At 39.7% G+C, this 13,843-nt stretch overlaps 1 protein-coding gene across 1 annotated transcript in view; it reads left to right on the top strand.

The window, feature by feature from the left end:
• Nucleotides 1-13,843, top strand: part of slc6a8 (solute carrier family 6 member 8) — a 29,348-nt gene that overhangs the window by 5,573 nt on the left and 9,932 nt on the right. The window contains exons 2-4 of the mRNA XM_079557596.1: nt 4,684-4,815; nt 8,527-8,821; nt 11,740-11,872. Of these exons, the coding sequence (XP_079413722.1) occupies nt 4,684-4,815; nt 8,527-8,821; nt 11,740-11,872 (560 nt within the window). The remainder of the gene's footprint in view (nt 1-4,683; nt 4,816-8,526; nt 8,822-11,739; nt 11,873-13,843) is intronic.

The following is a 13,843-nucleotide window of genomic DNA, read 5'->3' as shown; positions in this document are numbered from 1 at the left end:
ATAAATTACAAAATTCCTCATGTGCAACTGCTGTTTCCATGGTGACTCACTTGAATGGAGCTAATTTCTTTATTTTTAATTACAATTTGGACAAAGGAGAGTTTTTGCGTATCTGTATTTTATTTGAGTATTATTTTGGTTGAGTGGAGTAAAAATAGTACTTAAAAAAGTAGTACTTTTACTCTACACTACATTTGAAAGATAAATATGTGCAGATGTACGGTCAAAGGCCACTGACTCACAACAAGGATGAGGTTTGTCCCTGTTGTGTTACGAGAGGGGAATTTGGGCACAGTTTTTGGGTGTTGAAGATACAAAGTTATTTTTCATACCACTTATTCATAGTAATCTTTACTTTCTTTGAAAACCTGCATATTTTCTCAAGGTTCAACTTTATTATTGTGCCAGAGGAAATTGGTTTGCAGCAGGTGTCCACACATGATAGAATAAAACAACAATCGTACAAAGATCATACAGCCACAGCCAAATATATCAGGCCGGCTCTGAACAATGCTGACCTGTGCATAAAAAAGCATAAACAATAATCTAAATTTAAGGAGCTCCAGCTTCCCTGCTGAGCAACGTAAGAGCATTTATCGTAGTAATGGCCTCTGGAATACAAGAAGCCAGAAGGGCATTCTCGGCCTGCGTGGTCTATCTACAGCAAATATTCAGTACTTTGAATTAAGTTGTGTGGGTACTTTCAATCTTTGGCCACCTCTGTCCAGATCACAGATGTGTTAATGACTGGTAGCCTTTGTACAGCTATTGCCTCAGTCCCTGATTGTGTGTTTAAAGATCTGAGTCAGGTTTACTGTCCATGAAGACCAGACCGTACCGTACCATGGTTTATATCTGAGTCCGGGGGATGAATCAAAAATAAACACGCGCTCCTTTTTAATGTTGGAAGTAAAAGTGTAAAGTCCTCAGGTCAGATCAGGCGACTGTGCTGCAATGATTGGCAATAGTTCCGTGATCTGCTGCCAGATGATCTCAGACGGGTTTGGGGGGTCTGAGCTTCGCCGTCGGTCATTTAAGACTTAATGGTACTTAAATGTATTGGTAAAGTCTAGTTCTCACAGCAAGAAGGTCCTGGGTTTGGCCATGTGGAGTGGAGTCCTGGAGAAATTGAAGAACGGATCACTTTTTACACTTAATACTTTTGCTACTGTTTGTACTTTGCAGCGAGAGAGTGTTTGAGGGCGGAGTGTTCTATGTCACCGCAGTCTTCTTTATTACATAACTATAGTATTCACATCCCCACAGACAAGAATAAGTCCTGGTCTAACCCATGTTTAGCTTTAGTTGGTTTGGTTGCACTTCAATTGTTTGTTTGTTTTTACAAAAGGCACGTTTATTTTATGACCTTATTTGTGAGTGTTTCTTAAGTTATGCAGAGGTAGAACTGCTGAATCAGGAGTCGAGAATATGTGCTGAGTTGTTTGATTCTGCACTGTAGGTTTGTGTTCTGAACAAATCAGAAATAAACCACCGCAGCACAAAGGAGGACACCAGAGTTTTTATATCTTTAAAGCTTTTATTCATTGTCTATAGTTACCTCTAGTTACTATCACTTGACTGCTCTTTTTTTGGTCTATTTTGCACCCCCCTGAGTGTCTCCTGAGAGCTGTAACATGTGAATTTCTCCATTGTGAGATTAATAAAGCCCTATCTTATCTTATCTATGACAAGCCCAAAAGGCATACATTACAACTGGATATGACACCACGTAATAAAGTGGAAAAGATATAAAGTGGGAATAATCAAAACATTGCTTAATGAAAGGATTAAACCTGGAGTACTCACACTTTTAGTCTTCCGTCTTGATGGTTCTTGTGTTTCTCACCTCTTCCTGTTCACAGAAGAGCTTTGTCCAATCAGCTGTGAGACGACGGTCACATGACTCCATTGTTATTAGGCCGGTTACAGTGCGTCACTTGGTTCTGTCTTAGTCTGGTTTTAGCCTAGTGACAGAAGATTAGCCGCTGCAGATTAGCTCGCTAACTGTAGCCTGGGATTAGCAGCTAACAGCTATTTCTGCCTCAAACAGTAGCCAAGCAAGACCACACGTGGACCAGGCTAAATTGGTTCAGTTGTGTGGAAAGTTACTTCTATTGAAAAGTTGAAAGTTGGTGTTGTTGCCTTGCTATAATAAACCCAGCATGACTTTTTTTGCTTAACCTTTTTAATTAATTAGTAATTTATTAAGTGAGTTATAGTTGTTAAACCTCAGTTTGTCCATCAAAGTCTAGACCAAGTTAAAAAACAGTATCACTTTTTGGGTTCATTTTGTCAGACACTAGGGTTAGAGATGTTGAAATCTTTTACCTGTACATGTTTCAGCCGCCTACTGCAGGCCGTCATCAGAAGTATCACCGTGTCACTTATCGGTTGTTCTTACTGAAAATAAAGGTAGAAGATTTCAACATCTCTAACCCTAGTGTCTGACAAAATGAACCCAAAAAGTGATACTGTAACACAAGTAGACACAATGAACGTTACAAAGTTTTCAAGTTAAAAAACATTCTAGCATCAGGCAGTGGTTTCTCTCTGGTTGAATAGTGAGGTCAATCATTCACATAGGCTGATTATATGCAAAACATTTATTATTATGTTAATTAACACAAACTGGAACAGTGGGTGCCCAGTCAAACAACCAAACAATAAAAAAGTAAATAAAAATAGACGAGCGTCAGGTTCAATCTCACAAACTCCTGCTTCTAAGTCGGGCGCTCTTATTGATCTAAACGAGTGAAACATCGCAGTGCCGCTGCATCTCTACAGTATTTACAGTAAAGGTAGTCAATGCAAATTTGGCTGTGTGCCCAAAGATATGGGTACTGTGGTGCTAGAGCCGCGCTGCATCGACAGTTTAATGTGGGCGGCATGTTGACACAGTGGTTTGCTCCCTTGCTTCACAACAAAAATATTCCAGGTTTCACCTGAGACGGGGTGAGGCCTCTCTGTGTGGGGTGTGCATGTTCCACCAGTGTCTGTGGAGGTTTCCTCAGGGGGCTCTGTTTCCACTACCACTAAACACTTTTCTGGTTAACCTGCTAACCCCCGCCTTAACCAAGCGCACTTTCTGAGGTTCAGTATTAATCTAAAAGCTTCTCGACTGGAGTTTACAGCCTATTGGGCCAGTGTAACGCCTCATTTGAAAGCTAAGGCCTACAAAACTGAAAAACCACCGTGTTTTTGTCATGTTTTCGTCTTTTTTTGGGTTGTTTTCCGTAGCTTTTGTGTCTTGTGTGTGTCGGTTTTTTGTTACTTTTTCATCCCTTTTTCGTAGCGTTTTCATCATGTTTTTTGTCACTTTTTTGTTGTGTTATTGTTGCTTTTCTGGCACATTTTTGTCGCTATTTTGACTCTTTTTTTTTCATTTTTTTTCAAGAAGCTTTAAGGTTTTGGGTAGCACCAAACTGGTGGAAGGCAGGGGTTAAATATAAGAAACAAATAAATATGTACCTGCCAAAGTAACCAAAACCATGAAAGAGAATGTCAACTTTGTATAATAAAGGTCTGTAGCAAAGAGAGAGAGAGGAAAAAAAGTTGGAATTTTGTTTTAAACCCCTGCTTTCCAATAGATTACCATTATATATTATAGTATATATTTTCTTAATTGTAGGTCAATCCCCTCTGAAGCTACCACTACCTATTTTGCTGAATAGAACTGGTGTGATAGAGAGCTGTCAGTTGGTTGTAGAGATTGACATGGGGGTTGAGTGTATGAGTATTTAAATGGTGTTAGCCAGTGTTGTGAGTGTGTGTATTGTGTTTATGTATGATGAGTGGCTGTTAACGTATATCAGTGCTAGTGCTAATGCTAACGACTGCGGCACAGAATTGGGCCGAATAAATGATTGACTATGAGTGAGTAAGCAGTAGTGATCTCTTGCAACATGTGTGTGTGTGTGTGTGTGTGTGTGTGTGTGTGCGTGTGTTTGTTGGCCAGAGTTGCATAGTGGCTGCTATGTTAATGGTATGTTAATTAGTGTGACAGAAAATGTGGGTCGACTGAATGGGCCCAAACAGAGAGGGTTGTATAACTTTGACTCAAGCCGAGTTTGGTTCAGTTCAAACTCCGGACATCTCGAAATATCGCTACTGCCTCTGCTTATGCTATACCTCAACTGTCGTGATTTCTTGGCAGATCCATGACTTAAAATTTAAATCCCAACTCCCCCCAATCTCAACTATAGGTATTATTGTTAAGTTTTACATTATTTGTAGGTGCCCTTTGACATTTGGTAAAGAGACTGCCGATGAAAATGAGCCTAATTCATCCACCTCGGGCAAGTTTCTGTGGTGTAAGGTTGAACAATTTGTGCTTTTCAGGCAAATAGAAAAAACAATAAATTGAATCCTTTTGCAACAGAGGCATGCCCCCCTTCCTTATGACCTGCTCCTCCCTCCATGCATCCCACTGTGCATTGTTCCATCTGCCTTGAGCGCAGAGTAAATCTTGTGTATTCAAATACCAAATACTTGCGATGCCGTGAAAGCAGTTTTAACCGTCTAATAAAGTGATTCACAAAAAACATTCTAAGTTAACCAAATGGAAAATCAGTGGACATTAAGGGACAGACTGAAGGGAATAATTCAGAATCAAGTGTATTGAACTGAGTTGAGCAAAGCAGAACATTTGACTCACTTTTCTCTTGCCGTTGGCGTATTGTGCAGGTGTGTTCCTGATCCCGTACCTACTGATCGTGTTTATCGGTGGAATCCCAATCTTCTTCCTGGAGATCGCTCTGGGGCAGTTCATGAAGGCAGGAAGCATCAACGTGTGGAACATCGCACCACTTTTTAAAGGTACTTCTTCGTCAGATGTACTACTACTACGTGTCAGACTACTACTACTGCTACTACAACTACTACTACTACTACTGCTACTACAACTACTACTACTACTACTGCTACTACTACTACTGCAATTGATTTGTCAGAATATCATTTAGTTGACATTACAGAGAATCAGTTTATACTGATATTCAAAGAACTTGCATGTGCTCAAGAGATCCTTGTGGAACTTTCTTACATGATTTAAACCAGACATGAAGAAATTTAGTTGTGAACACGCCTGACTCTAGAGAGATGGGATTTCTGTGAGGAATACTTCCTACAGTATATATCATAAAGGGGCATCCATAAGGACATGCAGCAAGCACGTGTTCTGTTTCCTCTGGGTGAATCTACCCAGTATTATATAAAGGTCACAGTGCCATTGACTCTATCAGCTGGTGATAATCTAACCTTTGCATACGTGACCACTACCACGTCCCACTGTAATACTTGGAGTAAACGGACATGTCAAAGTAATTTGACTCTGCCATGAGTAATTGTACAGTTTGGGACCGCGACCATGAAACACTGTAATCAGTGTTTTGCAGACACGTGACCAGCGGCTGCTGCTGGAGGCTGCCCTATGTCACACCTGTCCATAGCTTAGGTCATTATTGGCATGCACCAGACACTTTTACTGCATTACTCTGGTAAATTTTTGGCAGCAGGGAAAGTCAATGTTAACTAAATATGAAGTCACAGAAGGAAACTCTGAATAAGAGAAATATGAACTCAATGAACTCAAATTGACAATGAAGACCTTTGATCTACTGGCATAATTTCCTCTTGTCGCCAGTATGTGGAGATACTGATTCTGGTTAAAGGGCATTTAGCCAAGTAACTTGACAATAAGCCAGTTAGAGAGTGAGATAACATGGCAAGCAGTCAGAAAAATGGTTGGCATGAACAGGATCTGAAAGTTTGCTGAATGTCTCTCTTCACTTTTCACTACATTTCACGCCAAATAACTTATTGAATAAAGCCAATTAAAATCTTTCTTTAAAGCAGAACTGAGTAACTCACGCCCCTAGAGGCCATAAGCGCCACTGCATGTGTCGTAACATGTTGCATTTTTTTTACTCATTAACTGTCCGTGAGAGTAAATACTACACTGACAGAACAGACAAAGGGACGGTGGGATATTGTACATCCAATTACACAATGGAGATCATTTTTAGTGCTCAATCTTGGCTGTAATTACTGTTTAAGTGGTGCTAGCCCGTATTTAGCTTTGCCAGTTAGCCTGTTCGTGGTTCCATTAGTGTGTATTGGCGGCTCCGACCCGGAGACAGGGGAGTTGCAAGTGCGGTTTTCTGGCCAGCGACACCTGGGGGAGATGAAAGACCCCAATCATCCCATTAACACTTGTATTACCCCAGAGGGAAAGGATTTATTAAGGTAAACACGCTACTTAATTCTGCTTTAAAGAATATATATACTGTATATAAAAAATCGAATAGATTCTCCATGACAACTAAGGCCAATGTAATCCTATCAATACAACACACCTACAGTGATATGACACTATACATTCAGTGTCCCCATCTGCTCATATGCTGTAGTGTTCAGATAAGATGAATGAATGTACATACTATGTTGTGGATATCAGACACACATGATTGATCACATGATTGTTCGGGTCTAATCCAGGTTTACTGCAGTGACTCATTCACACAGAGCACAAACATAATGGAAATTTACCAAAACACTAAGATCTCAAGGACAAAATGGACACCCGGGGTTAGACTAAACAGGCCCATATAGACTCTTTCATTGTTTGTATACATTGTAGTTTGTGAGCTGACATTTAGAAATTGGTATAGAGGAGGCATAGTGAACATTTGAAGATTCTGCAGTTAGAGCTACCACCAGAGGCTTGGACATTAAGAGGACATGAAGTTAGTTGGTGAGAGAGAAGAGAGGATTTCAGCTCTGTTTACAGTTCTCAGTTCCCGCTATAGACCTGCGATTTTCACTGAATGGTGACATTTCGCTGCCTCGTGGTAAAAACAGGCTGTTTACCTCTCACTGCTCTCAGATGGAACTGAGGAGACTGTGTGTGTCTAATGAACGGGTGACGTCTGGGCTCACACTGGAACAGAGTTAATAAAATTATGCTCACTTTTTGTACCTTACCTCAAACCAAACTAACAAGCAAAAAAAACTAAATCAAATAAATAAACAAACAAACAAAAGTGCCTTTATCTGGTTTAGTCCTGGATAGTTTGGATGTGATGTAGAAACTGTGGTTTGTATTTGACACCCACTTATACCTTTTCCACAGAAGTACAATATAAATGTCTGATAGTTGTAAAGTAGATAAGCTACAGTGTTCACCTTATAGATAAAAGCATTTACTAACTGTGGCGGAAAATCAAATTTCCGATTAATATTTGACTGAATGATGTACTTCAAACTCTGGCTTATAAAACAGATATCTGTATCTGAGTGACTGTAGAGATTGACATTAGAGACATTAGATAGTACTTTATTATTCAGCAGAACATAAAATGATGCTATATATCTGTCTTCGTGAGACTGGTATCAGTTACAGGTAAAAAAATGTATTGATTGTTATACAATTGGAAGTATAGGGCTTAAAGACTAATCATCATCGAACAAAAAAGATCAAATTGTGTTTTACAATACTCTGCTATAAGATATGTTTCTTTGGGTGTACTCTATGGGCTCCTATTATGTATAACACCTACTAACTCGGTAGTTTAACTCTTGTATTAGTTTAGTAGCCTTATTATGCCAATGCTCCTGGCTGGTGTTCCTGGTACAGCCACTGTGCGGTCACAGATGGTACTTTTCCGCGTGGCCTCATTTGCATAATTTCTTCAGAACACGTTTTTATGAACGTGGATCTCATTCTTTAACCTCATAGCTCCATCACTTATTGTATTGTCGATGATGAGTGTAGTGTTGAATGTCACGTACAAGAGCACAATATAGCCATTAAGTGTTGTATAAATGCTGACTCCAATATAATTCTATGTTATCAAATGATAAAGAAAGTGACCAAGAACAGAGGTTACTGTGTAACCACCGAAGTCACTGAGGATATACAATGAAGTTAACTGAAGCCTTTTGTATCCTGGTCTGAAATAAAGTTGATATTATGATATTATACCTGCTTTAGACTTTTATTTTTAAGCCCTTTAATCCCCTGGAAAGCTGCATGAAGAATAATAAAATTATACAATCTGATGGCATGATCAGCACATTTCCCTGATAGATTAAAGGAAAATAAACAACTGATAAATATGGACTATGATAGATATGATAAATGAAGGGTCAATGGGTTCTCACCAGGAACCCATTGACCCGCGGTGTAATTTTGAAATGTAGACCCCTCTTAAACACTATTTCCTGCATTTTTGAGGGCCAAATTTTCTTTTTACATTTTTTTTTAATCAGGTATTATTACGACGGTATTGATTAAAAAAGGAAAAAAAACAACAGAAAATTCCCCCTACGTTGGTTGAAACACAGCATAGGGGGCAAAGTCGTAGTGTGGGGGAAGAAATTCACTCAATTGCGCTGGCGAGAACACCGGGTCATGAACACACTCCCAGACTGTGTATTTTGAACTTGTTTTATTTTTCCTGCATAGTTCAGAAACAAATTGATCGAGTTTTTCTCTGGCTCTGACCTCCTGAATGTCCTCTCCCGCAGGTCTGGGCTATTCATCTATGGTTATCGTCTTCTTCTGCAACACGTACTACATCATGGTGCTGGCGTGGGGCTTCTATTACCTGATCCACTCGTTCACCGCCAATCTGCCCTGGGCCTCCTGCGACAATCCCTGGAACACTCCCAGTTGCAGCGAGATCTTCCACCAAATCACCTGCAACAGTAGCTACGCCAACGGCAGCTACGCTAACTCCAGCTGGGCTAACGTTAGCATCCATGGGAACAACAGCTGCTCCGGGCTAAATGACAGCCGCTCCCCCATCATCGAATTCTGGGAGTGAGTATGGCCTTCCTTCCTTTCAAAGGCTTTTAAAATAGTCTTGAATATCTTAGCATTGTCTTGATGAATGATCAGAGTCTGGAAAAGATGATGTCTGGGCCACGTTATGACATCAGTATGTGGAACAAAGAGTCTGGAGCTCTTGAGAAGGAGACACAACAAAGCAAAATCAAAATTATGTATTTTCCTCCCCCTACATGTTCCATCAATGGCCTAAGGTGTAGAATGAGCCCTGACCTATACACCTACACCACAACTGCCTCTAAAATCCTGCACTGTCACTCAAAAAGGTGTTAAGTCGGGTCCGAAGTGCCGTCATACACAAGCTTAAAGGAATAGGCCACCGTTTTTACATACTGAGACATGTTCTTACCTTAGCTTTGATGAGTTCTTTAGGACCCGTCTGATCTTCACCCGTGCCTTCAGTCACGTAAACACAGCGCAGACGGCGTTAGCATTTAGCCTCTCTCCCTCTCTCCTCTATAGCTCCAAAACAGGTCAAGATAGAAGCTACCAAGCTCTTCCACGTTTTCCCTATTTAAATATGGTTACGTGAAGTGTCACACTACAAAGTATAATTACACAAAATTAAACAATGTGGATTTTCTAAGCGGATAAAAGGGGGAACTATAATGTAAGGCGTAATAATACCAGCAGTAGTTCGAAATCCGCGCCGTAATCTTCCCTTTACTGCGCAGTAATCTTCACTTTACTGTGCGGATGCCAAACTACTCCTGGTATTATTACGCCTTACGTTATAGTTCCCCCTTTTATCCGCTTAGAAAATCCACATTGTTTAATTTTGTGTAATTATACTTTGTAGTGTGACACTTCACGTAACCATATTTAAATAGGGAAAACGTGGAAGAGCTTGGTAGCTTCTATCTTGACCTGTTTTGGAGCTACAGTGGAGAGAGGGAGAGGCTAAATGCTAACGCCGTCTGCGCTGTGTTTACGTGATTGAAGGCACGGGGGAAGATCAGACAGGTCCTAAAGAACTCGTCAAAGCTAAGGTAAGAACATCTCTCAGTATGTAAAAACGGTGGCCTATTCCTTTAATATAGAAGCTGCAGTTACACGTAAGATCTGAGGTGGCAGTAGTGAGCTTAAAATGGCTAACTTGCATCTAGCCCCTTTAAGGCCTATTTTTTCAGTTATGGTATAAAATGGGTTTTGTTTAGTACAGACATGAAAAAAGACCTTTGTGTGCTATGCGTCTGATGATAACCTTTTGTTGTTTACATTAGCGTGACAGTATTGCTCCCTGATGTTGTGAAATATGCTCTTGAACTCATCCCTGTGAAGAATTGGGATGTTAGAAAGGCGTAAAAAGTTACAAATGAGATAGGACGACAACTAAGTATTTAAAACTATTCCAGTTCTCTGTTTCATTGTTTGTAAACACACAAAAAATCAGGTACAGGGACTTAAGCTGTAGAGTTCAAAAAGTACAATTTAATAATCAATTAATCAAAGTAAAAAACAATTGTATATTTGTTTATTTATTTGACCATATGAATACCTTCTTTTCATGCTGTAAACACTTCAGCTCTTAATTGTTCATGTATCCAGTATAATTTAAAACACAAAAATCTATCAGTGTCTCCTCCAGACTCCAAACAGGTGCTGCTACAGCTGCAGAATTGACTGTAAACCGGATTGAAAGAATAATAATTTGTCATGAAATTGATCAAAGCCTAGATTGTGATTTCAATTCTGTCTGTTCTTTCGGTTTGTTTGTACGTGTCTATTTCTGAAGCGGATCATAAACTTGTGACTGTAAAGATTAACGGCCCTCACTGACCCACTTCAGAACCTTTTTAAGTCAATGCCACAGATAATATATGGACTGTAAAGGGTTATTTGAAACAAAGCATCTCAGGAATCCAGCTGTAAAATGTATTCATTTCATAAACAAACTTGCTTCAACTTATACTCCTGCAACCGGATCCAAATGTTGATGTGGACAGTTGCTTTTAGTGCAGTGTAGATCAAAATCTGCTCGTTCTTAGAGCTGAAGGATATAATATTGGTGATTAAGGTATTTTTTATTTGGTATTATTTTGTGGCATGTTATATAAATACAGTGCGAGAAAAAATAAGTACATCGTCTGGAATTTCTCACATTTCTTCCTAAATTGGTCACTAAATGTGGTCTGATCAAAATCACAGGAATGATTGATGAATTTTGGACTATTCATTTTTACAAAACTGCTGCAGTTCAGTGAGATTCAGGCAGTGTACTTACTTATTCCTCCCTCTCTTGTGAATGTTTACATGTTGTGGCCAATGATGATCAAATGTAAATGTTTGAGTGGTATTAGTTTAGTATCATTCCTGTGATTTTGATGAAGATCAGACCACATAGTGACCAATTTATGCAGAAATGTGAGAAATTCTAGACCGTGTACTCACTTTTTCTCGGCACTGTATTCACCTTATTCTGCCCTGCCCACTTTTGCCACTTTTTGCGTTGTCTCGGCACTTCTGTTGTCCAGACACTTCCGGTCGAGCGCGAACACTGCAGCGTTTCTCTGGGCGGCCTGAAAACGGCTTTGTTTTCGTGTAGTCACTGATTTTATGTGGACTTCTCCAGCCCCATGTTAACACATAGGAGAAAAGGGGCGGGCACAATTCATGGCGGCGCCCACACGAGCCTCCGGAATAAGGTGAATACAGAAGCTTTTACCAATATAGGTCATGAATACAGACAAGATGGTCCTTTTGAATAAATGTCAGGTAATATAAATGTATGCTCCGCTCCAGTGCCGCGCAATACTAAAGGTTTCCATGTTTACTCCATCAAAGTCCAAACTATTTTCTGTTACTGCTACAGAGTTGGAAAAAAACATGACGATGACTACATTTGTGATTTACATTTGATAATTTCCTTGTTGCCGTTTTCAATTTTCCAGGAACAAAGTGCTGAACATCTCCTCGGGCCTGGATGAGCCGGGGGCCATGAGCTGGGAGCTCACGTTGTGTTTAATGGCCGTGTGGATCATGGTATATTTCTGCGTCTGGAAAGGAGTCAAGTCCACAGGGAAGGTACGTATCAGTCTTTTTCACTGTGCTGTTGTACTACTGTCCTACATTACAACACAGCAACGCTTTTATACTCAAGTGTTTAACTACAGCTGTTATCACGAAGTACTAACTAAAGTTTGAGATAAGGGAAGAGTCTTTGTTTTTGTTTCAGACACAAAATGCCGGTAAAATGTATTGTGTCTTGTAATTTCAAGTTTTCATTTGGAAATAAGTCATTTCATATGTAAAAATGGCTAATGTCTGATTTTTTTTTGCAGATATGTTTTTACCTATACGTACCTATAGTAAAACAACAACAAACATACACATATATACATAGAAGTACTCAAAAACATACATATATATACAGTACATGCACACAAATACAGATTCCTACACATGCCATGTATATGCACACTTCCATACCACTGCACATCCACCCCCCCACCCCACCTCCCCACAAAAAAAACAGAAAAGCAACATTTATGCTTCAATTTATAGATTTCTTTTGTATTACTATGTTTTTTGTTGTTGTTAGATTTTTGAGTAAACTAGTAACTGGAAAAAAATCTGATAAAATTCAAACCTTGGCTTTTTGAAAGGGGCTCGGGGGTTAAGGGATTAGATGTCAACAAATCTTTCTGTAACTAATATACAGAGTTTAATGTCTGTGGGTGTTTATTTCAATGTCATTTGATCCGTAATTCGTTGAGAGCAGAAGAGAGAGTTTTGACCCCCTTCAGAACTGAACGTGCCACGGGGACCCCCCAACATCAAGAATTCAACTAATTCAAAACATTATGGAATATTCTTTACACATATTTAGATACAAGCAGCAAGCAGGCTAAATGCTGGTTCAAAGTATTCAGTCAAATACACATAAAGATATTGTCAAACTCCATGTCTTCTTTGTATGAATTGCAGATAAATTCCCATAGAAATCTATGAAGGAACATTTATTCAGTGACATACAAAGAGATTATTGTGTAAATTGCACTATTTCTTCGTTAAATCCAGCATATCTAAAGAACAAACTGAACCCACACCAGAAAATTGGAAAAAATTAGGTTTTGCCTGCAGTGGTTCCCCCTTCAGAATAAAACTCATAATCTAATGTTGGAGTTTAGCCCATGACCCCTGCGACCACTGACCTCTGCGGCTGGGGTTACAACGTGACCTTCGACCTTCAGGGCGGAGTTATATAATGAAGTGACGATGAGGCAGCTGTTGGCGTCAGTCACACAGAGAGAGAGCAGACTCCACAAAGAGAACTGGCCAAATCATCACGAGTACTCTCCACCAGTTCATATTTCAAAGTTGACAGAGTCCACGCTTTCAGGAGGTAGTTTTCATCATTGCAGTAGAAAATGTCTTTAATGCCACGCTGCGTAAGATTTCACTAATTAAATAATATAACATACAAGTATTGATTTCGTCATACAAGTTTTCATTGGGGAAGAACATCACATTCTCTTTCACTTCTACGCGGATGACACCCAGCTCTACATTACCAATAAACCCGGCTCCACACACCCACCCTTCTCTCTAGCAAACAGCCTCCCTGAAATAAAATCCTAGTTCACCTTTAACCTTCTCAAACAAAACAGAGCTTCACCAAATCAATTTCTTGATTTCCAAACAGCTCCCACATTTGAAATCCAAACTCAGAGCTTCCCTGTTCAGACAAACCTACTCACGGTGACCATAACTAACTACACTGTCCTTTTTACACATATTCTTTTTTAGTTTTGTATTTTACGTGTAGTGTTTAATGTGTTTCCGTGATGTAAGGCGACCTAGAAAGGTTCCCGATAAATGAAATGTATTACTGTTATAATCATAATCATCATCATTATAAAACTACGTACAAAATTCACTGGCTCTCCTCTCCCCAGACCTGACTCGTAACTTTGCTGGGAGCGGGACATCACCATCTCGTCTCCACGGAGTTGTTAAGGGAACTGGATGTGTGTTGAATCGGCCTGGGACAGG

The sequence above is a fragment of the Gobius niger genome (genome assembly GCF_951799975.1).
Source record: "Gobius niger genome assembly, chromosome: 6".
In the NCBI taxonomy this organism is placed as follows: Eukaryota; Metazoa; Chordata; class Actinopteri; order Gobiiformes; family Gobiidae; genus Gobius; species Gobius niger.
The sequence above is the reverse complement of the archived record's forward strand: the minus strand, read 5'-3'. Positions and strand labels throughout refer to the sequence as shown.